A 25,072-nucleotide genomic window follows, 5' to 3' on the forward strand; every position below is an offset into this window, starting at 1 on the left:
GCTGCTTCTCTGATTAACCACTTTCATACCAGGCCTATTCTGGCACTTCTCTCCTACACGTAAAAATCATAATTTGTTTGATAGAAAATTACTCAGAACTCCCAAACATATCTTATTTTATGCAACTTTTTACGTCACATGGTATTTGCGCAACAATTTTTTGTTACAAAAAAAAATAAAAAATTCAAGAATTAAAAAAACAGTAAAGTTAGCCCAATTAGTTTGCATAAATGTGAAAGATGATGTTACGTAGAGTAAATAGATACCCAACATGTCACGTAAACTCGTGGAATGGCTCCAAACTTTACTTGTTACTTAAAAATCTCCATAGGCGATGCTTTATTTTTATTTTTTTACAGGTTACATCTTTAGAGTTAGACCAACGCAAGCAGCAATACCTCACGTGTGGTTTGAATGCCGTTTACGTATGTGGGCAGAAATTCCGCGTGCATCCTCTTCTGTGCGCAAGCACACAGGGATGGTGGTGCTTACATTTTTTTTTTCTTTATTGTTTTACTGTCTTTTTTTTTTTTTTACAATTTCTCTTTAACCCCTTCCCGCCCGCCCTATAGCTGAATAACGGCTATAGAGCAGGCGCTTTCGTCCTGGAGGCCGTTCCTGGACGTCCTGGTGTTTACTTCCACAATGCACGCCACCGCGGGCGCGCATCGGGGAAGTTCTGCGCTTGCCGTGTCCCCCGGAGACAGGCAAACACAGATCGCTGTAAACGGCCAATCACAGCGGCCGTTTACAGCGCGGTCGGCATGTCCAATGTGAGATGATCTCATATGTAAACATAAGAGATCATCTCTCAGCGCCGCTCTCCCTCCTCACACAGACAGCGTGTGAGAGGGGAGAGATGAACGGCTGCAGCGGCAGTAAGTGAGAAAAAATAAATAAATAAAAGTGCCACCCGCCCCCAGTGCCACGTATAAGTGCCATCTGTCATCAGTGCCACATATCAGTGCCATTTGTCATCAGTGCCACCTGTCAGTGTCACATGCCATCTGTTGTCAGTGTCCCGTGTCATCAATGCCACTTATCAGTGCCATCTGTCATCAGTGTCACGTGCCATTGGTGCCAGGTATTAGTGCCATCTGTCATCAGTGCCACGTATTAGTGCCACCTGTCATCAGTGCCACCTGTCATTGTCCTGGTGCTCCAGGGCCTTCAAAAGTGTAATAGGTAGTCAACAATTTAGATGTGTAATTTACGCTCCTAGAACATGTGACGGCGCTCCCTGCATGTTGGGCCTCTCTATGTGGCCAGGCTGTGAAAAAGTCCCACACATGTGGTATTGTAATACTCAAGAGGAGTAGCAGAATTTTTTGGGGGTGTTATTTCTCTCACATGCCATGTGAGAGAAATAACCTATTACAATGACAATTTTGTGGAAAAAAAAATTAAAAATCTTAATTTTGCAAAGAATTGTGGGAAAAAAATGACGTCAAAAAGCACACCATGCCTCTTACTAAATACCTTGGAATGTCTACTTTCCAAAAAGGGGTCATTTGGGGGGTATTTGTACTTTCCTGGCTTGTTCGGGTCACAAGAAATTAGATAGTCCACCAGTACATCAGGTGTGATCAATTTTGTGCGATTCGCACCACAGCTTGTAGACTCTCTAACTTTCACAAAGACCAAATAATATCCACTAATTTGGGTTATTTTTACCAAAGATATGTAGCAGTATAAATTGTGGCCAAAATTTATGAAGAAAAATTAATAATTTGCATAATTCTGTCTCAGAAACAAAGAAATATGCCTTTTTTTTTTCTAAATTTTCGGTCTTTTTTCATTTATAGCGCAAAAAATAAAAACCCCAGATGATCAAATACCACCAAAAGAAAGCTCTATTTGTGGGAAAAAAAAGACAAAAAATTCATTTGGGTACAGTGTTGCATGACTGAGTAATTGTTTTAAGTGCCCAGTAAGCAAGTGGTTAAAAAAAAAAAAATTATATATATATATATATATATATATATATATATAATTTTTTGTTCACTTTTATTTCTATTACAATGAATGTAAACATCCCTTGTAATAGGAATGGCTTGTGACAGGTCCTCTTTATGGAGAGATGTGGGGATCTATAAAGACCCCACATCTCTCCTCCAGGCTGGAAAGCATCAGATCAAAAAAAAAAAAAAAAAAAAAAAAAAGGACAGATCTGATGCTTTTCAGCTGAGATCTCGGCTATGTTGACATCCGCGGCATGGACGTGACATCATAACGTCGCGCCCGGGTATCGGCGGTCATAGAGGTGACTATGTGTGGTCACCAGAAATCTCCATACTCTTCATACAGCGGCGGCTTCTTTCTCCGGGTCCCCTATGGCACAGGCGATCCCGGAGAAGCATCAGAGGGCGGCAGCGGGGCTGGATGTCCCCTCCCGCCTCCTGTAAGAAAGATCAGGCCGGTGAACTGTCGCTATGATCATTCTTACTGTGCACAGAATAGCCAGCAGAAAAACAAGATATCTGAATGATATCAGGCATCATTCAGATATAACCACTGAAAGTCAAAGACGTCATATGACGTCCTTGGCCTGGAAGTGGTTATTGCTCTCTTTGCCCAGCCTGTCAGTTTTGGTGGACAGCCATGTCTTGATAGATTTGCAGTTGTGCCATACGCTTTCCATTTTCAGATGATGGATTGAACAGTGCTCCGTAAGATGTTTAAAGATTGGGATATTTTCTTATAACCTAACCCTGCTTTAAAAATTCCCCACAACTGTATCCCTGACCTATCTGGTGTGTGCCTTAGCCTTCATGATGCTATTTGTTCACTAAGGTGCTCTACAAAGCTCTAAGGGCTTCACAGAAGATCTGTATTTATACTAAGATTAAACTGCACACAGGTGGACATTTACTAATTAGGTGACTTCCTAAGGCAATTGGTTCCTCTAGATTTTAGTTAGGGGTATCAGAGTAAAGGGGGCTGAATACAAATACACACCACACTTTTCAGATCTGTGAACATTTTTAAAAACCATTTATCATTTTTCTTTCACTTTACAATTATGTGCCACTTTGTGTTGGTCTATCACATAAAATACATTTACATTTATGGCTGTAACATCACATACTTGGGAACATTTTAAACGAGGTATGAATATTTTCAAGGCACTGTCATTTAATTCTTCAAAGATTGCCACATTCTAGTCATAATTCCTCTTTAGCTAGCTTCTAAGCCCTTGTACACACGGTCGGACATTCCGACAACAAAATCCATCGGATTTTTCCCGAAACTGGTGTTGCATACACATGGTCGGACAAAGTTGTCGGAAAATCCGATCGCTCAGAACGCAATGACGTTCGTTCTTTGCAATGGGACTACATTGCAGCTAGTAGCCAATAGCTTTGGTCTCGTAATTTGATCTGAGCATGCGTGGCACTTTGTCCGATCGGAATTCTCTACAAACGATTGGACAAAGTTCGATCGGATCATGTTGTCGGAAAATTTTATATCCAGCTCTCAAACTTTGTTGGTCGGACATTCCGACGGAAAAAGTTCGATGGAGCCCACACACGGTCGGATTATCCGACAACACGTTCCGATCGTACATTTTCTTGTGTACAAGGGCTAACAGGCTTCAGCAATACTTAAAAACTTTCTGAAAGCTTGCTAGCAACTTGTTTAAAGTGACACAACTTCCAGTATCATCTGTGTTTTAACAGATCCAAACTGGAGCTGAAAGGTGCTTTAAGAGTGTCAACAAAGTTGCTTGAAACATGCTGTACTGGCATATTTTGTTTTCTATGCATAAGTACCATTGTTGATGCTGGCTGCTTTATACATTGTTTCTATTTGGTAGCGCAATTATATATATATTGGGAATGCTGTAAGCATTAACAATGTTTGGTGAAAGTTTGCTGTACACATTGCTCTTAAACACAGTAGATAGCATATGTATGAGGTTTTACTGGTAAATCCTTACACACAGGGGCTTTAGAATGAAGTTCTCTATGAGAATAGTGGTAAACAATAATACCAAAAGGTGAAAGAGAAGATCAGGACGCTGTTAGTCTAAGCTGCTCATGTTTAACCCAAGACATTTCCTCAGGAACTAAGCTCCCTACCATCTGGATAATGTGAGCACAAAAAGGAAAAATAATGTAAAGTTTACCACAGCACTACATTCTCTGTACTTATGGGAGATAAAATAATCCGGTGACATTATTCAAGATGAAAACTTTAGAACGTTACACTGGCTTCAGCATCAGACACCCTCCTGGGAGTGTCTCATGTCGGGTACGTTCCTCCATGCTGAGGTTCCACCCGATGACCACCCCACATCACTACTGTATTTTGTAGGGACATAAGGGTCTTGGAAGAAACCGCAGAAGTAGACTATACACTTACCAAGAAGGGTCACATGGGAAGATTTTTCAGCCTTTGTTGCACCTGAAGATTCATTTTACACACAGCACACATTTATTTAAAATTTAAACTTGTGCTGAATGACACGGTCATTTAATCCAAAATAAAAGGTGTCCTTAAAAGCTGAATGATTTATTTAATCCAGAATACAAGGGACATCTAGTGATAAATCATAATTACTGCAGAAGACAGCACTGGGGAGGCGGTAACACCAAGTATAGCAGTTTGTTGCTTTAAAAAAAAAAAAAAAAAACACAATAATTAAGCCCTGGCTGGGCTTTAAAGAGGAAGTAAACCCTGATGAGTTTACTTCCTCTTTGATTCCCTGCAAAAGGTAAAGCATAATGGACTACTACTGCATCACATAGTAGCCGATTATGTGTCACTTACCTGACACAGGAGCCAGCGAAGTCACCGCTGTCCCCTGTAGTCCGGCGCATCCATCTTCTCAGTGGGGTCTCGCTGCTCCGCCACTGTCATTCGGCGAAGCCGCGATGACGTCACTCCCGTGCATGCGCACGGGAGCCGCCACTCGCGGCATATCGCTGTTGACCGCGGCGCGCTCAGTGCGCCTGCGCTCCGCTGTCTATTTGGCAAATATCTCCTAAACCATGCAGGTTTAGGAGATATTTCTTGGACCTACAGGTAAGCCTTAATCTAGGCTTACCTGTAGGTCAAAGTTGGTTGTAAGGGTTTACAACCACTTTAAGGAAACCTACACTGAAGGAGTATGGAGGCTCCCACTGCCAACCTCTCCCACCAACTGCCCAGCTGTTCATCTGAACTGGAACAAGTATGCAAATCAGCGTTAGATTTACGATTGCACTTTAGCTTTTCTAATCTGCATGCTTATCCTGGATCAATAACTCAAAGAACTGAAGTTAAAGTCATCCAGACAACTAGCATTTTCAGTCCAGAAACGGCTGAGTCTATTGTCCTGTCATTTTCGTTTCCCTCTTAAACTGGCCATACACCTATAGATTATCTGCAGATTTTCTATGGTTAGATGGAAAAAGTGGGAGATTCCTCCATCCACACAGTTTAGCGAACATGGAGAGATCTGTTGCACTTTTTCCATCTAACCATAGAAAATCTGCAGATAATCTATAGGTTTATGGCCAGCTTTAGTCCCCTTTCACACGAAGCGGATCCACTCAGTGGAGTCCACTAGCTCAGTGGGAGATCTCTCTGTTAATCCTCATGGAGTGAGTGCTCACTGTGCCGGACCTGTCAGAGCCCCGCTGTCCTCTATGGTAGATCGGATGAAAACGGATCCGCTGGATGGATGGCGAACGTATCGCCATACATCTGTTTTGAGTAGATCTTATTGGATCCAATAGCAGACAGGTGTCAGCGGACACATCTCTGCTGACATCCACCTGCCCATACAAGTCAATGAGTGGTCCGCTCAGATGGAAACATCAGTTGCGGTGCTGACATCACTGGACTCCAGGACAGGTAAGTGTTCTATTATTAAAAGCCAGCAGCTGCCGTATGTGTAGCTGCTGGCTTTTAATTTTTGCAGCGGTGGGCGGACCTACGCTTTAAACTGCAAAGGCAGTGGGCAGGGGTGTGGACATGTTGCGGCTGCATACTTTACTTCTCAGCCACAGCACAATAAACTATGGCACGACCGATAGTCACTTTTTTAGAAGTAACGATCAAAAAAAAAAATAAAAAAAAAATAAAAAAGCTAGTCGAAAATACTTCAAGGAGTTTTACCGGGGTGATGCATGAAGCTGCATACATCACTCCAGTACTGTTCTTTAGAGCGGACAGTCGGCTTTATTGTAATAACCGATGAAGCTCAGCAGCCGCTGGGCTGTTATTACAAACAGCGGGAGGGGAAATCCCACCCCCCCCCCCCCAACCGCCTTCTGCCGCTCGCCTGGGCTGTCCCCCCCACTGAGAGGCCTGAGCAACCAGCAGACATGTCCGTCGGCTGGCCGAAGACCTGAACAAAGCTAATGCTTCTTTCGGCTCTCAGAGCTAGTAATCCGGAAGCGATATCATGACATCACTTCCTGGATTACTGGCATATTAAAGGCGCCAGTTTAAAAAAAAAAGTATTCAAAGACGCCAATCTTGACTTTTTGAATATTTTGAAGTGTAGCGGAGGGGTCTGGGGTCTTATAGACCCCCAATCCCTCCATAAAGAGTACCTGTCAATGCCTATTACTGTCACAAGGGATGTTTACATTCCTTGTGACAGCAATAACAGTGCTAAAAAATAAATATGTAAAATTACACTGTAAAAAAACAAACAAACATTTTTAAATGTAATGTACAAAATATCAGTTATCAGGAGGAGAGGTGGGCGAAATATCGGTAATGTATCGGCACCGAAGGAACGTTATCGGTTGATCCTTAAAATAAACCCCCTGTTGTGTTTGGAACTAAAGTCCCACTGTCACAAACTGATCAGACATGCTCTTTACTGCAAAAAAGTCATGCAAGGTCTTCTGCAATAACATACACCTACCTGCCTGCTCAAAGCATTCTCCAGCATGTAAACTGAGCTGCGCAGGAATGCTGTTATCCCATGCCAGAAAAGAAGACAATGCTTTTGGACCCTTTAGCGCTGGAGCCTCCTGCCACTTTATGGAGTTACAGATGCTAAGAGGCGGGGCTTATGATGTGACAGCCGTGACTGGCTGTAATATGATCAGAAAGCTCCCAATTGTGAGCAGCGATCTGGAGCTTTCCGTTAGCCGCTGGTAACTGTGCTGGGAGTGCGCAGAGCATGCACTCTCTGTACAGTCAGTTTAGCAATATTGCACGCAAACATTTGGCTCACCTGCTGAGAGGCGGCATATTTGCGTGCTGTTGGAGCCAAGAGGTTAACAATGCATTGCAGTGCACGTTCAGGCCGTACAAAGGTCATGCAGGCTGTGAACAAGCCCATTCAGGAAGCAACGCACAACTCCTCCTTACAGCCTGTCAAACACCCTCTGAAGAGTGATCCCTTGTGTAAATGAGCCCTGCTTGAAATGATCTCCAGCATGTACACTAAACTACGCATGCACGGGAGTGATGTCATTCCACACCAGCCAAAGAAGGCAGCTGAAGTCTGCCACCCAGAAGAAGATGCTGGTGCTAGTGAGGGACAGGGACTGTTGAAGGAAAGGCAAGTTAAAATGATTGTAAGGGTTTTTTTTTTTTTTTTTAAATAACAAACATATCATACTTGCCTCCACTATGCAGCTCATTTTGCACAGAGTGGCCCCGAACATCCTCGACCCTCAGCGGCTCTCTTGGCTCATCCCCGCATCAGATAACCCCCTAGGACAGTGATGGCGAACCTTGGCACCCCAGATGTTTTGTAACTACATTTCCCATGATGCTCAACCACACTGCAGAGCGCATGAGCATCTTGGGAAATGTAGTTCCAAAACATCTGGGGTGCCAAGGTTCGCTATCACTGCCCTAGGAGAAGAACTTTCCTGAGGGGGTCACCTTGCGGGAGCACTCCCGAGTACTTTTCAGGTGCTCTAGAATTGGTGCCCATTCACTGTAATGGGGAGGCGTGTTTTGGGAGCGCTGTATACAGCCCCACAGATGCTGCTTGCAGGACTTTTTCTTACATCCCGCAAGCACACCCCCCCAGTGTGAAACCATTCGGGTGGCATGGGAGGCAGATTACAGGCACCTGAAAACCACCTTAGGTTCACACTTGTGCGGTTGTGGGAATCGCAACAATTCTCACACCCGAAATGTGTTGCTCTTTTACAGCCATGTGGTGCTGTCATTAATTCCTAATGTCACCTCCAAGCATCTAAACACAGTGCATTTGCGGGAAATAAAAATTAAGTTTCCCAAAAGCACCATGCGATTTCCCTGCGGCTTTAAAAAGACACAGAAACCTTTTTTCCTGCGTTTCCCACAGGTACAGGAGCTCGTTCAGGGGTTAACTCGGGCTGCGGCAGACGCGTGAACCACCCGTAAAGGGTGGGAGGGGGCTTCCCCTTACCGCCCGTGAAGGGTGGGAGGGGGCTTCCCCTTACCGCCCGTGAAGGGTGGGAGGGGGCTTCCCCTTACCGCCCGTGAAGGGTGGGAGGGGGCTTCCCCTTACCGCCCGTGAAGGGTGGGAGGGGGCTTCCCCTTACCGCCCGTGAAGGGTGGGAGGGGGCTTCCCCTTACCGCCCGTGAAGGGTGGGGGGGGCTTCCCCATACCGCCCGTGAAGGGTGGGGGGGGGCGTCCCCATACCGCCCGTGAAGGGGGGGCGTCCCCATACCGCCCGTGAAGGGGGGGCGTCCCCATACCGCCCGTGAAGGGGGGGCGTCCCCATACCGCCCGTGAAGGGGGGGGCGTCCCCATACCGCCCGTGAAGGGGGGGGCGTCCCCATACCGCCCGTGAAGGGGGGGGCGTCCCCATACCGCCCGTGAAGGGGGGGGCGTCCCCATACCGCCCGTGAAGGGGGGCGTCCCCATACCGCCCGTGAAGGGGGGGGCGTCCCCATACCGCCCGTGAAGGGGGGGCGTCCCCATACCGCCCGTGAAGGGGGGGCGTCAAGGGCTGCTGCATGAATGAAGGTGCCTATAGACGTCTATGTGCTGCGATGAAGTGTGTTGAACATTCTGTGCAGATTATGTTGTGTATGGTGTGACAGGAAGCCTGGGGAGTGGAGGTAGACTGCCTTGTGTGAATGAAGAGCCCCAGTCTCACACACAGGATATCAGACCCCCCATGGGTCATGTCTACTAACACTACACAGGGCACTCTACAATCCTGATCCCTTATGAGGACAGGCACAACCAATTCCACCCACTGCGGCCTACACAGCCTGCACCTCCCCCGCTCTTTCCTAGGAATGGGCCGGCTTACCTCGCTGGTACTGGTGGAGGAGGCAGCACTGGGGGTCGGGGATCTCTGCAGGGTCACCAAGGCCATGGCCGCGGTGTGTCGTGTACCGGGTGAGGAGAATTCGGTGTGAGCTCTGAGGACTTCCCCGGACAGATGCTGTCAGCTCAGGTACACACAGACCTCCCGTCCATCAATATACCGGCACCGGGCTCTACTGCTATCCCCGGCCGGCCTCTGCTAGTACCAGAGACCGCCGCTCTGTGATTGGACGCCGCCGTCCTCTACAGCCTGGTTTATGTTCTGATCCCCCATCCTGGCGGATCCCGAGCTCCCCCTATCGGTGATATCGAATGTCACACACAGTCACATTCCGATATCATCCATTCCTGAGGTCATCTCTCCAACTATCAGGGGGTGAGGACCCCCCAACTATAAGGGGATGTGGACCCCCCCAACTATAAGGGGGTGATGACCCCCAACCAGGGCTTGTCCTATTTGAAAACATGCTCAGCAAACATAGGAGTGTTATTGAAGGGACCCAGAGTCACAGCACATCCTAGGAAATCTAGAAGAAATGGTACTTTGAAGGTATGACTAGAGTTGCCACCTTTTCTTCAAGTCAAACCCAAACACTTTAGCGGCGCACGCCAATTTTTTTTTTCTAGTATAAACTATAGATAACATTTCTAATTATATGAAATTAATAAGAAGAGTCCCCCTTTACATCAGAGTCCACAGAGTTTCCCTTTTACATCTGAACTTGCAGAATTCACTTTCACTGTAAGAGGAGACTCTGTGGACTCTGATTAAGGGAGAACTCTGGGGCCTCTAACATAAGGGATGCTCTGGAAACCCTGATTTAAGGGGGAACACGGGAACACTGAGAACTCTGATGTACCAAGAAGATTCTGATGTAAGGGAAAACACTGAGAACTCTGATGTACGGAGAGGACTCTGATGTAAGGGGGAACACTGAGAACTCTGATGTACCAAAAAGACTCTGATGTAAGGGGGAACATTGGGAACTCTGATGTACCAAGAAGATTTTGATGTAAGGGGGAACATTGGGAACTCTGATGTACCAAGAAGATTTTGATTAGTGATGGCCGAACGGTTCGCCCGGCGGTCGTTTCGCGGCGAAGTACGGCTGTTCGCGTTCCGCCCGATCGGCAGACTATTGCCGCCGTTCGCCCGGCGGACTTCTGTGTTTTTACTGTGTAAAAGAACTTTGACCTGATGACACATCCATCATGGGGTACAGGACAGCCAATTGAGACATTACAGCACATGGACACTTGGACATTCCCCCTAACTTATAAATACACCCGATCCGGCGGCCATTTTACATTCTTTCTTCTGTCACTATAGGGAGAGGTTGCTGTGTGGAGCAGGGAGAGATTACAGTGACCCAAATCGCTAGCTATTTGGTACACAAAAGTTCTTTTCAGGACTGGTATAGGTGTTAGGTGTATATAGGTTTGCTGTGCTAGTGATTGTTGCAGCAGCCTGAGTGTCTTTTGTCAGTTTAGAGAAAGGGACAGGACGGTGTGTCTGCTGTAGGGACAGTCAGTTTAGTCATTAGCTGTTACTATCAGGTCCACAAAAGTGCTATTCCAGTTATTGTTCCAGTAGCCTCTGTTTTGTCAGTTTATATAGGGACAGGCAGGAAGCAGTGTGTGAGGCAGTGAGGGTCAGTTTAATCAGTAGCTGTTACTATTAATTCCACAAAGGTTCTTTTCAGGACTGGTATGGTAATAGGCTTGTACACGTATAATATTCTTTCTTCCAAATATAGAAAGAATATTATACTTGACTGCTGCCCTTCTGCTGCAGTCTGCTAATCATTCAAACCTACTTGTTCCACAAAGGTCCTTTATAAGGACTGGTAATAACCTGGTGTAGGGTTCTACAGTACATAGGGTTGAGTGAGGTACATTCTGCCATTCTATAAGGACTGGTATTGGTCCACAATACATAGGGTTGAGGTGCACTACTGCTGACCGCTGCCCTATACTGCAGCAGTCCTTCATCGGTATAGGGACTGACGTACAGTCTGCTAATCACTCACAACCTACTTGTTAACTTGGTCTGTCTAGGGTTCTATACTGCAGCAGTCCTTCATCGGTATAGGGACTGACGTACAGTCTGCTAATCACTCACAACCTACTTGTTCCACAAAGGTCCTTATAAGGACTGGTAACTTGGTCTGTCTAGGGTTCTACAGTACACAGGGTTGAGTGAGGTACAGTCTGCCATTCTATAAGGACTGGTATAGGTCCACAATACATAGGGTTGAGGTGCACTACTGCTGACCGCTGCCCTATACTGCAGCAGTCCTTCATCGGTATAGGGACTGACGTACAGTCTGCTAATCACTCACAACCTACTTGTTCCACAAAGGTCCTTATAAGGACTGGCAAGGTATAGGGTACTACAGTACATAGGGTTGAGTGAGATACAGTCTGCTATTCTATAAGGACTGGTATAGGTCCACAATACATAGGGTTGAGGTGCACTACTGCTGACCACTGCCCTATACTGCAGCAGTCCTTCATCGGTATAGGGACTGAGAGTTTTGTCACAGGGTCATTTAAAAAATGACAGGCAGAGGAAGAGACAGGCCCTTCCGCAGGGGTGGTAGGGGTAGGGCAGGAGCAACAGTCTTGAGCCAAAGTGGGAAGTTGCAGAAGGTGCGTTCAATTCATTTAAAGGACGCACCAGACTTGGTTGAGTGGCTTGCTCAACTTTACTCTTCTGCACCCTCCTCATCCTCTCGATCTGCACCCTCTTCTTCACTCTCTGCTATGTGCACCCCCAAAGACACTACCACCAACAACACCACCACCACCACCACATACCTTCCGCTTGAGTCACAGGAATTATTTTCCGATCCATATCAAGAAGACATTTCTAATGCGCAGCCACTCTTGGTATTGGATCAGGAAGAGGAGGTAGCAACAACCGCTACTCAGCAGTCTGACGACAGTACCCAGATCAGCCCAAAGAGGAGGTTGGTCCCCGGTGTTGCTGCCTACTCTGAGATCTCTACTTATAGCGGTGGGGCAGGTGACGTTGATGATGACGTGTCTAGTGATGTCACGTGGGTGCCCACAAGAGAGGAAGAGGAGGGGAGTTCAGAGGGAGATATGGACCAGCAGATAGGGAGAAGCAGGAATAACTTACATTGCACAGGAGGGACAAAGCAGACTGCAAATGTATCAGGAGCGAGTCATCGACCATGTACGGTCACATCTGGCGCTCCCAGGACACCGGCACATGGCTCCGCAGTGTGGGCTTTTTTAACGTGTCCGCTGCTGACAATAGCGTTGCCATCTGCAATCTTTGCAGTCAATGCATTAGTCGCGGTAAGCCCAACACTCACCTAGGGACGACCGCCTTAAGAAGGCACATGAGCAGCCATCACCGAGCCCAGTGGGAGCAACGGAACACACAAAGCCACACTGCAGGCTCTCACTGTCCAGCCTCGTCTTCTACTTCTCCTTCTCCTCTCTCCTCACAATTGTCCTCCACTCCACCTTCCATCACGCCAAGCTCACGTTTTTCGGCAAAAAGGCAGGCTTCCGTGGGCCTAATGTTCGACCGTAAAAAAATGATGACGCCGGATAACCCTCTTGCCCAACGTTTGACGGCTGGCTTGTCAGAACTCATAGCCCGCCAACTACTGCCATATAAACTGGTGGACTCGGAGGCCTTTCGCAAATTTGTGGCCATTGGAACACCACAGTAGAAGGTCCCAAGAAGGAAGTATTTCTCAGAGAAGGGCATCCCAGAGCTATATGGCCATGTTCAGCGGCAAGTGAATGTATCTCTGGCACACAGTGTCGGTGCCAAGATACATCTGACCACAGACGCGTGGTCTAGCAAACACAGGCAGGGAAGGTATATCACTTTTACTGCCCACTGGGTGAACCTTCTGATGGCCGTCAAACATGTAACCCATGGCACCCGTGTAGATTTGGTTTTACCGCCACGGATTGCATGCAGGCCTGGCCCTTCTTCTCCTCCTCCTCCTACTCCATCCTCCTCCCTCTCCTCCTCGGCTGACTCCTCCTTTTCCGCTGCTAGCGTCTCTTCCGCTGCGCCGCCCAAGCTCCCCAGAACCTATTCGACATGCCAGGTGAGACGTTGCCATGCCGTGCTGCGTCTGTTGTGCCTGGAAGCCAAGAGCCACACTGGCCCGGCACTCCTTTCAGCTTTGCGTTCACAGGCAGATCAGTGGCTAACACCGCTCAATTTGACAGTTGGTAAAGTGGTGTGCGACAACGGTGCCAATCTGCTTAGCGCATTGAAACAGGGCAAAATCACGCACGTGCCATGCATGGCACACGTATTAAACTTGGTCGTGCAGCGATTCGTTGTCAAATACCCTGGGGTCCAGGACATCTTGCGGCAGGCAAGGAAAATCTCGGCCCTTTTTAGAAGATCTTACACGGCCATGGCTCGCCTTGCTGACATTCAGCGGCGACACAATCTGCAGGTCAGACATCTTATTTGCGATTGCCCGACGTGATGGAACTCAACCTTCTATATGCTTGATAGGCTGCTCCAGCAGAAACGTGCAGTTAACGTCTACCTATATGAACTCTGCGGCAGAACAGGTTCTGGGGAGCTGGGGTTTTTTTCACCGCGCCAGTGGCTGCTCATGCGCGACGCATGCAGACTTCTGCGGCCATTTGAGGAGATCACCAAACTGGTCAGTCGCAGCCAGGGCACCATCGCATTCGCGGTCCGCGTTCGCGAAACGTCCCGTCGGAAGTTTGTCCATCACTAATTTTGATGTAAGGGGGAACAATGAGAACTCTGATGTACCAAGAAGACTCCGTTGTAAGGGGGAACAGTGAGAACCCTGATGTACCGAGAAGACTCCATTGTAAGGGGGAACACTGAGAACTCTGATGTACCGAGAAGGCTCTGATGTAAGGGGGAACACTGAGAACTCGGATGTACCAAGAAGACTGTGTTGTAAGGGGGAACACTGAGAACTCTGATGTACCGAGAAGACTCTGATGTAATGAGGAACACTGAGAACTCTGATGTACCGAGAAGACTCTGATGTAAGGGGGAACACTGAGAACTCTGATGTACCGAGAAGACTCTGATGTAAGGGGGAACACTGAGAACTCTGATGTACAGAGAAGACTCTGATGTAAGGGGGACCACTGAGAACTCTTATGTACCGAGAAGACTCTGATGTAAGGGGGACCACTGAGAACTGTGATGTACCGAGGAGACTCTGATGTAAGGGGGAACACTGAGAACTGTGATGTACTGAGAAGACTCTGATGTAAGGGGGAACACTGAGAACTGTGATGTACCGAGAAGACTGCAATGTAAGGGGGAACACTGAGAACTGTGATGTACCGAGAAGACGCCAATGTAAGGGGGAACACTGAGAACTGTGAAGTACCGAGAAGACTCCAATGTAAGGGGGAACACTGAGAACTGTGATGTACCGAGAAGACTCCAATGTAAGGGGGAACACTGAGAACTGTGAAGTACCGAGAAGACTCCGATGTAAGGGGGAACACTGAGAACTCTGATGTACCGAGAAGACTCCGATGTAAGGGGGAACACTGAGAACTCTGATGTACCGAGAAGACTCCGATGTAAGGGGGAACACTGAGAACTCTGATGTACCGAGAAGACTCCAATGTAGGGGGGAACACTGAGAACTCTGATGTCCCGAGAAGACTCAGATGTAAGGGGGAACACTGTGGCCTCTGGTGTAAAGGAGAAATCTGATGTAGCGGGTGCTCTGAGAACCCTGATTTGCCTTAGTGTACTTACTCAGAGAAGGGGGAGACTTCAATCACAGACAGGGATGGATGGTGAGCTCACTCACTCTTTGGCAGTCAGCACCTCTCATCCAGATGTATCTGAAGCTGCTGGACTTTAAATTTCTGGCCCCAACCCCAATTGAAGTTCAAATTGGGCATTAGAATAGGGAAGAAAGGAGATTTATGCTACTTTCGCACTGGGGCGTTGTTTTTGCCAAGGTTTTCGGCGGCCGATAAAGGGTTAAAACGCCCGCAAATCACATTGCCATGGGTTTGGCGGCACTGCCCATTTTAATGGGCAGTGGTGCTGTAGGAGTGGTATGTACACCGCTTCTACAGCGCTGCAAAGATGCTGTTTACTTTTTTTACCGTCCTGCCAGCGCACCACTCCAGTGTGGAAGCACTGAAGCTTTCACATTGGAGTGAGAGGAGAGGCTCTTTACAGGCACTATGCAGGCGCTATTTTTAGTGTTTTAGCGTCTGTAAAGTGACTCAATGTGAAAGTAGCCTTAAGTGACTTGGAACATGATATGGTTTTTGGTGTCAGGCGGGCTGGTCTGAGCGTTCTAGAACTTGTACTTGAATTCAGCACACACTGTGTCACTTTTAGAATGCACACAAGACAGTTTCACAAAATCTGTCCACGCCAGTCTCTCCCTGCATGCCAAGTTATGCCCTCTGCACACGGTCAGACATTCCGACGACAAACTCCATCAGATTTTTTCCGACGGATTTTGGTCCAAACTTGTCATGCATACACACGGTCGCACAAAGTTGTTGGAAAAACCGATCGTTCTGAACACGGTCAAGTAAACCACGTACGACGGGACTATAAAGAGGCCAGTAGCCAATAGCTTTCTTCTCGTAATTATATTCTGAGTATGCGTGGAACTTTGTCCGTCGGAATTTAAACGATCGGATTTTGTTGTCGGAAAATTTTAGATCCAGCTCTCAAACTTTGTGTGTCGGAAATTCCGACAAAAAAAGTCAGATGGAGCGCACACACGATCGGATTTTCCAACAACACGATCCGATCGCACATTTTCCGTCGGAAAGTCTGGCCGTGTGTACAGGGCATTAGTCCTAGCTAGCTCCACTTTTGTAAGATACAAGCTGTTGGTATTTGATTTTGAATTCGGCACAATGTAAAAGGGCCACATTTTAGAACTACCTGAATTTGCAGTCAGAACCAAAAGTGTTGCAGATGCTCCATAAATTTGGTGCAATACAATGAATACTAAAGGCTTGTGCTTTATTTTTTTTAAATAAAAAACATGTTATACTTATTTTCTCTGTGTAATAGTCTTGCAGAGAGCAGCCCCAGTCCTCTTATTCTCGGGTCCCATGCTTCACCCCCTCGCCACTTGCTATGGGGGCACTCGTGTGTGCTTGCTCTTGAGCTCTGCTCTGTTTGGCCATGAGACACATAGAGTGTTATTTACTAAAGGAAAATTCACTTTGCACTGCAAGTGCACTTGGAAGTAAAGTCACTGTAGATCCGAGGAGGACATGCAAGGAAAATAAAAAACAGCATTTTAGCTAGCACAGGATTGGATGATAAAATCAGCAGAGCTTCCACTCATTTCAGATCTACCCCTTAGGCCGTGTACACACGGGCGGACTGTTCGCCCAACCTTGTCCGCTGAACAGTGTTTGGGCGGACAGTCCGCTCGTGTGTGGGCTTTCAGCGGACAGTTTCAGCGGACAGTTGGACGGACAAAGTCTTTCGGAAATTCCGAAAAACTGTCCGCTGAAACTGTGTTTGAGCGAACAGTCCGCCCGTGTGTGGGCCTGTCCGCTGTACTTTCGAAATGAGCGGACTGTTCCCGCTCGGAAAGTCCGCCCATTTCGAGCGCGTGTACAGGTAGGCGGGGCCCGCGAAGGAGACATCGCGGGCTCCGCCGCCTGGAATGGGCTTAAAGGGGAACCCCAACGCCGAAAAAAATCGGCGTGGGGGTTCCCCCAAAGTCCACACCAGACCCTTGTCCGAGCACGCTACCCGGCCGGCCAGGAAAGGGGGGCGAGCGAGCGCGCCCCCCCTCCTGAGCCGTACCAGGCCGCGTGCCCTCAACATGGGGGGGTGCCTTGGGGAAGGGGGGGCCGCGCGGCCCCCCCACCCCAAAGCACCTTGTCCCCATGTTGATGAGGACAAGGGCCTCTTCCCGACAACCCTGGCCGTTGGTTGTCGGGGTCTGCGGGCGGGGGGCTTATCGGAATCCGGGAGCCCCCGGATACCGGCCCCCCACCCTATGTGAATGAGTATGGGGTACAATGTACCCCTACCCATTCACCTGTGAAATAAAGTACAAAAAAAAACACAACACAGGGAAAAAATATTTTATTGCACAGCTCCGGGGGTCTTCCGTCTTCGGGGGTCTTCTCGCCGGACTCCTCCGCTATCTGTGTGTAGCTCTTTTACTAGCGGAGGAGTCCGGCTTTCTTCCTCCCCGCCGCCGGCCTCTTCTCCCGACTTCGGGGGTCTTGTCCCCCTCTTCGGTTCTTCTGCCGGGCCACCGCGCCTTCTTGTAGCTCTTTTACAGGCGGTGGCCCGGTCTTCTGTCGCCGCTGCCTTCCGTTCTTCTGTCGCCGCCTTCGGTTCTTCTGCCGGGCCACCGCGCCTTCTTGTAGCTCTTTTACAGGCGGTGGCCCGGTCTTCTGTCGCCGCTGTCGTCGCCGCCGCCGCCGCCTTCCGTTCTTGTTCTTCTTCTTGTTCTTCTTCTTCTTCTCCTGGAGATGTTGACTCGACGAGCTCTCCGGCCGGAATGCCAGAGCCGCGCTGTGCGGTCACTTATATAGTGACAATGGGGCGGTGTCACATGGTATATGTCACATGGGTTGGTCACATGGGTTGATGTCACATGGGGACTATGACATCGTAAGGGGGCGGGGTCACCATGTGACCAACCCATGTGACATATACCATGTGACACCGCCCCATTGTCACTATATAAGTGACCGCACAGCGCGGCTCTGGCATTCCGGCCGGAGAGCTCGTCGAGTCAACATCTCCAGGAGAAGAAGAAGAAGAACAAGAAGAAGAACAAGAACGGAAGGCGGTGGCGACGGCGACGACAGCGGCGACAGAAGACCGGGCCACCGCCTGTAAAAGAGCTACAAGAAGGCGCGGTGGCCCGGCAGAAGAACCGAAGGCGGCGACAGAAGAACGGAAGGCAGCGGCGACAGAAGACCGGGCCACCGCCTGTAAAAGAGCTACAAGAAGGCGCGGTGGCCCGGCAGAAGAACCGAAGAGGGGGACAAGACCCCCGAAGTCGGGAGAAGAGGCCGGCGGCGGGGAGGAAGAAAGCCGGACTCCTCCGCTAGTAAAAGAGCTACACACAGATAGCGGAGGAGTCCGGCGAGAAGACCCCCGAAGACGGAAGACCCCCCGGAGCTGTGCAATAAAATATTTTTTCCCTGTGTTGTGTTTTTTTTTGTACTTTATTTCACAGGTGAATGGGTAGGGGTACATTGTACCCCATACTCATTCACATAGGGTGGGGGGCCGGTATCCGGGGGCCCCCTTCTTAAAGGGGGCTCCCGGATTCCGATAAGCCCCCCGCCCGCAGACCCCAACAACCAACGGCCAGGGTTGTCGGGAAGAGGCCCTTGTCCTCATCAACATGGGGACAAGGTGCTTTGGGGTGGGGGGGCCGCGCGGCCCCCCCTTCCCCAAGGCACCCCCCCATGTTGAGGGCACGCGGCCTGGTACGGCTCAGGAGGGGGGGGCGCGCTCGCTCGCCCCCCTTTCCTGGCCGGCCGGGTAGCGTGCTCGGACAAGGGTCTGGTGTGGACTTTGGGGGAACCCCCACGCCGATTTTTTTCGGCGTTGGGGTTCCCCTTTAAGCCCATTCCAGGCGGCGGAGCCCGTGACGTCTCCTTCGCGGGCCCCGCCTACCTGTACACGCGCTCGAAATGGGCGGATTTGCCTCCTCCTTACGTGGGCGAGTCCGTTCATTTCAAAAGTTGAGCGAACTGTTTGCCCAACCTTGTTCGTCAAACAGTCCGCTCGTGTGTGGGCAAGTCCGCTCATGCAAATTTTGAGCGGACTGTTTGCCGAAACTGTTTGACGAACAAGGTTGGGCAAACAGTCCGCGCGTGTGTACGCGGCCTTAGATTTAGAGCGATTGCACTTGAAAGTGCACTTGCAGTGCAAAGTGGATTTGCCTTTTGTAAAAAGCCCCCATAGAGTCAGACTCAGCCCTCACTTTCCCTCCCTCCTCATTGGCTCTTATTGACAGCAGCAGGAGCCAATTTATCTGAGCCAATGAGGAGCGAGAATCCCAAGAGAGCCTCTGCTCTCATGCACATCACTGAATCAAAATCAGGCTCAGGCGTGTATTTAGGGGAGCTGTAGGGGAAGCTGCATGTGAAGGTTTTTTTTTACCTAATGCATAGAATTTAGTAAGGTAAAAAACCTTCTGCCTTTAGGATTGGTTCACATCTACTGTATGTGTTTTAGTGCTTTTTGCAGAAACGCACTACAGTTCATTTAACTTGGTTTCCTATTGGACATGTTCACCTTAATGCTTTTTTCAGCTGCTGCATTTATGGAAAGGGTCAGGGACTTTTTTAAACAAAAAAAAATTCTTTTTTTGTTCAATAGATTTCAAGAATTAAACAAGCTATCAAAACAGGGAGGTGCTTGCACTATATAGTTGATAGCAGGTCAAAGGGAGATTGCATATAGTGTGAGTGAGTATAGTGTTATGTATATTTCTGGTTGAGACACTGAAAATAAAAGTCAACTCTGCATATGCAGAAACAGATTCACAGGACATGATCTCGATCTTTAAAATTAGTTTTCTGCCAAAATGCATTAATAAATTCTGCCAGTGGTGGCCCATAATGCAGGGTGCAGGGGCGCCACCCCCCTATCCATGCGTCCAGCCCCCTAATTTACATGCAGGTGCCAGATTCCAATAGGGGTTTTTTGTTTTGTTTTTGAAGCATGTGATTAGAGCCAGAGGCTCTAATAGGCTTCAAAAAAGTGTGGCCCACCCAGTTGTGTGACAATAACGAATGAATATTCCCTATTGTCTTCCTGGTTCTCCTAACAGCCAATCAGAAAGCGGGTCCTGAGACCCATTTCCCGATTGGTCGAAAGGAGAAGCGATCCTTTTGGCCTAGGAGGAGGAGGAGGGAAGAGACGCACTGCAGAAGCTGCTGTGATGCCGAGGAGGAAATGCAGAGGAAACCGCCACCCGTCGCTCAGAGGAAGTGCTGCCCGCGAACTCAATGAGTAACTTGTATAGCGCTAGATATGCAAACAAAATCGCCTCAAGGTGATTTGGGGTAAGTGCGGTGCTGGTCACGGACCTGGGGGGGGGTGGTGGCCGCCATGGGTGCATTGTTCCCACTTCCCCCCAAAAAAATACCACCAGCCGCCATTGCATTCCATTCTTTACAGGACATAAGAAAGGGGGTGGTGTGAGATGTTATAACAATCTAGCAAACAGAATAATTTCACGTCATTAGTTTATGCGGATCAATTGCAAAACAAAAACCTTGAGAAGGAAGGCACAGAGAGAGAGATAGAGAAAACATCCAGTTTAGTTTTGGTGTGTGTGACACTAAAACATTACAACATTGCAAGCCAGATTAACATAGAAACATAGAAAAGTGACGGCAGAAACAGACAGAGTAGTCCATAGAGTCTGCAATTTTTTTTTCTATTAACTTTAATGTCTGACTATAGATCTGTGTTTCTCCCAAGCATGTTTGAAGCCATTTACTGTTGACTGTCTCACTACATCTGCTGGTAGTTTATTCCGAGCATCAACTGCCCTTTCCATAAAATACATTCTAAGATTAGTTTTGAACTTTCCTCATGTCCCCGTGTTCTTGATTTTGGTTTCATATTGAAAAAAACGACCCTACTGAACCTTGATGTATTTAAAGGTTTCAGTCATGTTTCCCCTTTCCCTTCTTTCTTCCAGACTGTACATATTAAGTTCCTGAAGATTTTGTAAAGGCTAAAGGTTTTTTACCTCCATGCATTTTATGCATGAAGGTAAAGACCCTACTGTGTGCTGCTGCCCCTACAACTCCCTCTCGATCCAGCGATGTGCACGAGAGATTCAGGTGTCCCAGGACTCCCTCCTCTCATTGACTGAGACAGCAGCAGGAGCCCATTGGCTCCCACTGCTCTCAATTAAAGCCAATGAGGAGAGTGAAGGGGGGGGATATGTAAGCAGTGGCTCTATGCGTCTTATGAACCCATAGAGCAGTGGCTCAGGAGTGAGCATGCAGCGATGCCCCGAGGGAAAGAAACTTTCTCTGGGAGTACTGCTCGAGGGGGGGAGCCAGAAGCGCCAGCGAGGGACCTGAAAAGAAAAGGATCTGGGCTGCACTTTGCAAAACCACACAGAGCAGGTAAGTATAACATGTTTGCTATTTTATTCTATAGAATCTCTGCTAATATATATATAATATAATGTCTGGGCGTTCTAAGTAATTTTCTAGCAAAAAAATGCAGGTTTTTATATGTAGGAGAGAAATTTCAGAATTGGCCTGGGTGGAAACTGGTTAAGAGTTCAAGTAAACATTGAGTGAGGTCCAAAGCCATTTCAACTGCCCTTAAATGCAAGCTGAATGCAACTAAATCACTGCATTTGTCCTTCTGCTCAGGCCCTTTGGGTGTTGCAGGCTACATTTTTCCAGCAATAAAACACCTCTGACAATAGCACTCCTCCTAAGGCAGTGGTTCTCAACTTGGGGGTCGAATGATGATTTGCCAGGGGTCACTGAATCCTGGGCTGTTCCTGAAGCCCGCACCGCCAGTGGCGGAATTATAGGGGTCGCCAAGATCGCCATGGCGACCGGGCCCCTTACTGCGGGGGGGCCCAAGGGCCCCCTGCACTCTTCGATAGGAGGGAAGGCTGAGAGGAGCTCCCTGATCATCAGCCAAACTGAAATCGGCACTGTGCTGGAGCTCCTCACATTAGGCTTAGTAGTGAAAGCAGTGTGTGCTCTTTGTCTCCCCCTAGAGTGCAGTACCCGGCAGGAAAAGCCAGGAAGGTAAATGTCTGCCGTTTTTTTTAATAAGACTGTCTACTGTATTTGTGTTTGTATGTGTGTGTGTGTGTGTGTGTGTGAGCATGCTTGTATGAGTGAACATGCTTGTGTGTATGTGTGTGTGAACATGCTTGTATGTATGTGTGTGTGAGCATGCTTGTATGTGCATGTGTGTGAGCATGCTTGTATGTGTGTGTGAGCATGCTTGTGTGTGCGTGTGTGTGTGAGCATGCTTGTATGTGCGTGTGAGCATGCTTGTATGTGCGTGTGTGTGTGAGCATGCTTGTGTGTGCGTGAGCATGCTTGTATGTGCGTGTGTGTGTGTGAGCATGCTTGTATGTGTGTGTATCAGGGGCGGATCCAGGGGGGGGCAACGGGTCAATTGCCCCCTCCAAGAATACCGCCAGCTAATGACAGGCAGCACGGCCGGTTCCGCGGGTCCAATCGCGGCCGGTTCCGCGGGTACCCGCGGACCGGTTCCGCGGGTCCAATCGCGGCCGGTTCCGCGGGTACCCGCGCGGCCGGTTCCGCGGGTCCAATCGCGGCCGGTTCCGCGGGTACCCGCGCTGAGTGGACGGGTGAGGGGGGCAGCTGGGCGGCTTAGGAGGGCTGCTGGCCAATCAGGAAGCCAGCAGGCAGGGGAGCAGGGAGATGACATCATCTCTCACTGCCCTGCATCCCTCCAGTTCCGCCCTCACTGTGTAGGAAGCTGTGTGCAGCAGAGAGATTGCATCATCTCTCTGCTGCCTATCTTCACTCTGGGACCCAACAAAAGAACACCTTAGCAGAAAAGTGACACAGTAGGTGACAATCCGCAATGTGTGGCAGGCTACGTGGCAAGTGGCAATCCGCAATGTGTGGCAGACTACGTGGCAAGTGGCAATCCGCAATGTGTGGCAGACTACGTGGCAAGTGGCAATCCGCAATGTGTGGCAGGTGACGTGGCAAGTGACAATCCGCAATGTGTGACAGGTGACGTGGCAAGTGACAATCCACAATGTGTGGCAGGTGACGTGGCAAGTGACAATCCGCAATGTGTGGCAGACTACGTGGCAAGTGGCAATCCGCAATGTGTGGCAGACTACGTGGCAAGTGGCAATCCGCAATGTGTGGCAGGTGACGTGGCAAGTGACAATCCGCAATGTGTGGCAGGTGACGTGGCAAGTGACAATCCGCAATGTGTGGCAGGTGACGTGGCAAGTGACAATCCGCAATGTGTGGCAGGCTACGTGGCAAGTGGCAATCCGCAATGTGTGGCAGGCAACGTGGCAAGTGACAATCCGCAATGTGTGGCAGGTGACGTGGCAAGTGGCAATCCGCAATATGTGGCAGGCAACGTGGCAAGTGACAATCCGCACTGTGTGGCAGGTGACGTGGCAAGTGACAATCCCCAATGTGTGGCAGGTGACGTGGCAAGTGGCAATCCGCAATGTGTGTCAGGCAACGTGGCAAGTGACAATCCGCAATGTGTGGCAGGTGACGTGGCAAGTGACAATCCGCAATGTGTGGCAGGCTACGTGGCAAGTGGCAATCCGCAATGTGTGGCAGGCAACGTGGCAAGTGACAATCCGCAATGTGTGGCAGGTGACGTGGCAAGTGGCAATCCGCAATGTGTGGCATGCAACGTGGCAAGTGACAATCCGCACTGTGTGGCAGGTGACGTGGCAAGTGACAATCCCCAATGTGTGGCAGGTGACGTGGCAAGTGGCAATCCGCAATGTGTGTTAGGCAACGTGGCAAGTGACAATCCGCAATGTGTGGCAGGTGACGTGGCAAGTGGCAATCCGCAATGTGTGGCAGGCTACGTGGCAATCCGCATCTGGTGGCAGGCGACGTGGCAAGTGACAATCCGCAATGTGTGGCAGGTGACGTGGCAAGTGACAATCCGCAATGTGTGGCAGGCTACGTTGCAAGTGGCAATCCGCAATGTGTGGCAGGCTACGTGGCAAGTGACAATCCGCAATGTGTGGCAGGTGACGTGGCAAGTAAAAATCCGCATTTGGTGACAAGTGACGTGGCAAGTGACAATCCACATTTGGTGGCAGGCGACAAGGCAAGTGACATCCTCAGGGCTCCCACTGATTCTGCATTATGGTGAGTTGAACCATTTAATTTTATATTACAATGTATTAATAGAAATAATGCGCTTCAATCATCCTGACACCATAACAACCATGGTGCCGTAATGATTGATGCGCCAACACCAGCCATTTTTCCCATATAAATTGCCCCCAAAAAAACATATTTTACAGCAGTGCCCCTCCCGAGATTAGACTCTGGATCCGCCCCTGGTGTGTATGTGAGAATGCATGTATGTGTGTGTGCGTGTGTGTGAGCATGTATGTGTGTGTGCGTGTGTGTGAGCATGCATGTATGTGTGTGTGTGTGAGCATGCATGTATGTGTGTGTGAGCATGCATGTATGTGTGTGTGAGCATGCTTGTGTGTGTGTGTGAGCATGCTTGTGTGTGTGTGTGAGCATGCTTGTGTGTGCGTGTGAGCATGCTTGTGTGTGCGTGAGCATGCTTGTATGTGCGTGTGTGTGTGAGCATGCTTGTATGTGCGTGTGTGAGCATGCTTGTATGTTTGTGAGCATGCATGTATGTGTGTGTGTGTGTGTGTGTGTGAGCATGCATGTATGTGTGTGTGGGTGTGTGTGTGTGTGTGTGTGAGCATGCATGTATGTGTGTGTGAGCATGCTTGTATGTGTGTGTGTGCGAGCATGCTTGTATGTGGGTGTGTGAGCATGCTTGTATGTGTGTGTGTGTGAGCATTAATGTGTGTGTGTGAGCATTAATGTATGTTTGTGTGTGTGAGCATGCTTGTATGTGTGCGTGTGAGCATGCTTGTATGTGTGTGAGTGTGTGTGAGCATGCTTGTGTGTGTGTGTGTGTGAGAGCATGCATGTATGTATGTGTGTGTGTGTTCATATATGTATGTGTATGTATGCATGTGTGTGTGCATGTGTTTATCAGTGGCCGTGCATCCAAAAGGGTGCACAGGTTCCACCCCCTCTATGACCAAAGGATAGACTCATGCATAGCATAGCATGAATCTATCCATGGCCACCGCT

At 48.9% G+C, this 25,072-nt stretch overlaps 1 protein-coding gene across 1 annotated transcript in view; it reads right to left on the reverse strand.

The window, feature by feature from the left end:
- SSH1 (slingshot protein phosphatase 1) overlaps window positions 1–9,480 on the reverse strand; it is a 122,724-nt gene extending 113,244 nt beyond the window's left edge. Inside the window, exon 1 of the mRNA XM_077461293.1 lies at window positions 9,210–9,480. Within this exon, the coding sequence (XP_077317419.1) occupies window positions 9,210–9,275 (66 nt within the window). The 5' untranslated portion in view covers window positions 9,276–9,480. The remainder of the gene's footprint in view (window positions 1–9,209) is intronic.
- Window positions 9,481–25,072: the final 15,592 nt, after the last annotated feature.

Source organism: Lithobates pipiens, unplaced genomic scaffold, assembly GCF_037356315.1.
Source record: "Lithobates pipiens isolate NorthernLeopardFrog02 unplaced genomic scaffold, aLitPip1_a1.2 Scaffold_3, whole genome shotgun sequence".
Taxonomy (NCBI): Eukaryota; Metazoa; Chordata; class Amphibia; order Anura; family Ranidae; genus Lithobates; species Lithobates pipiens.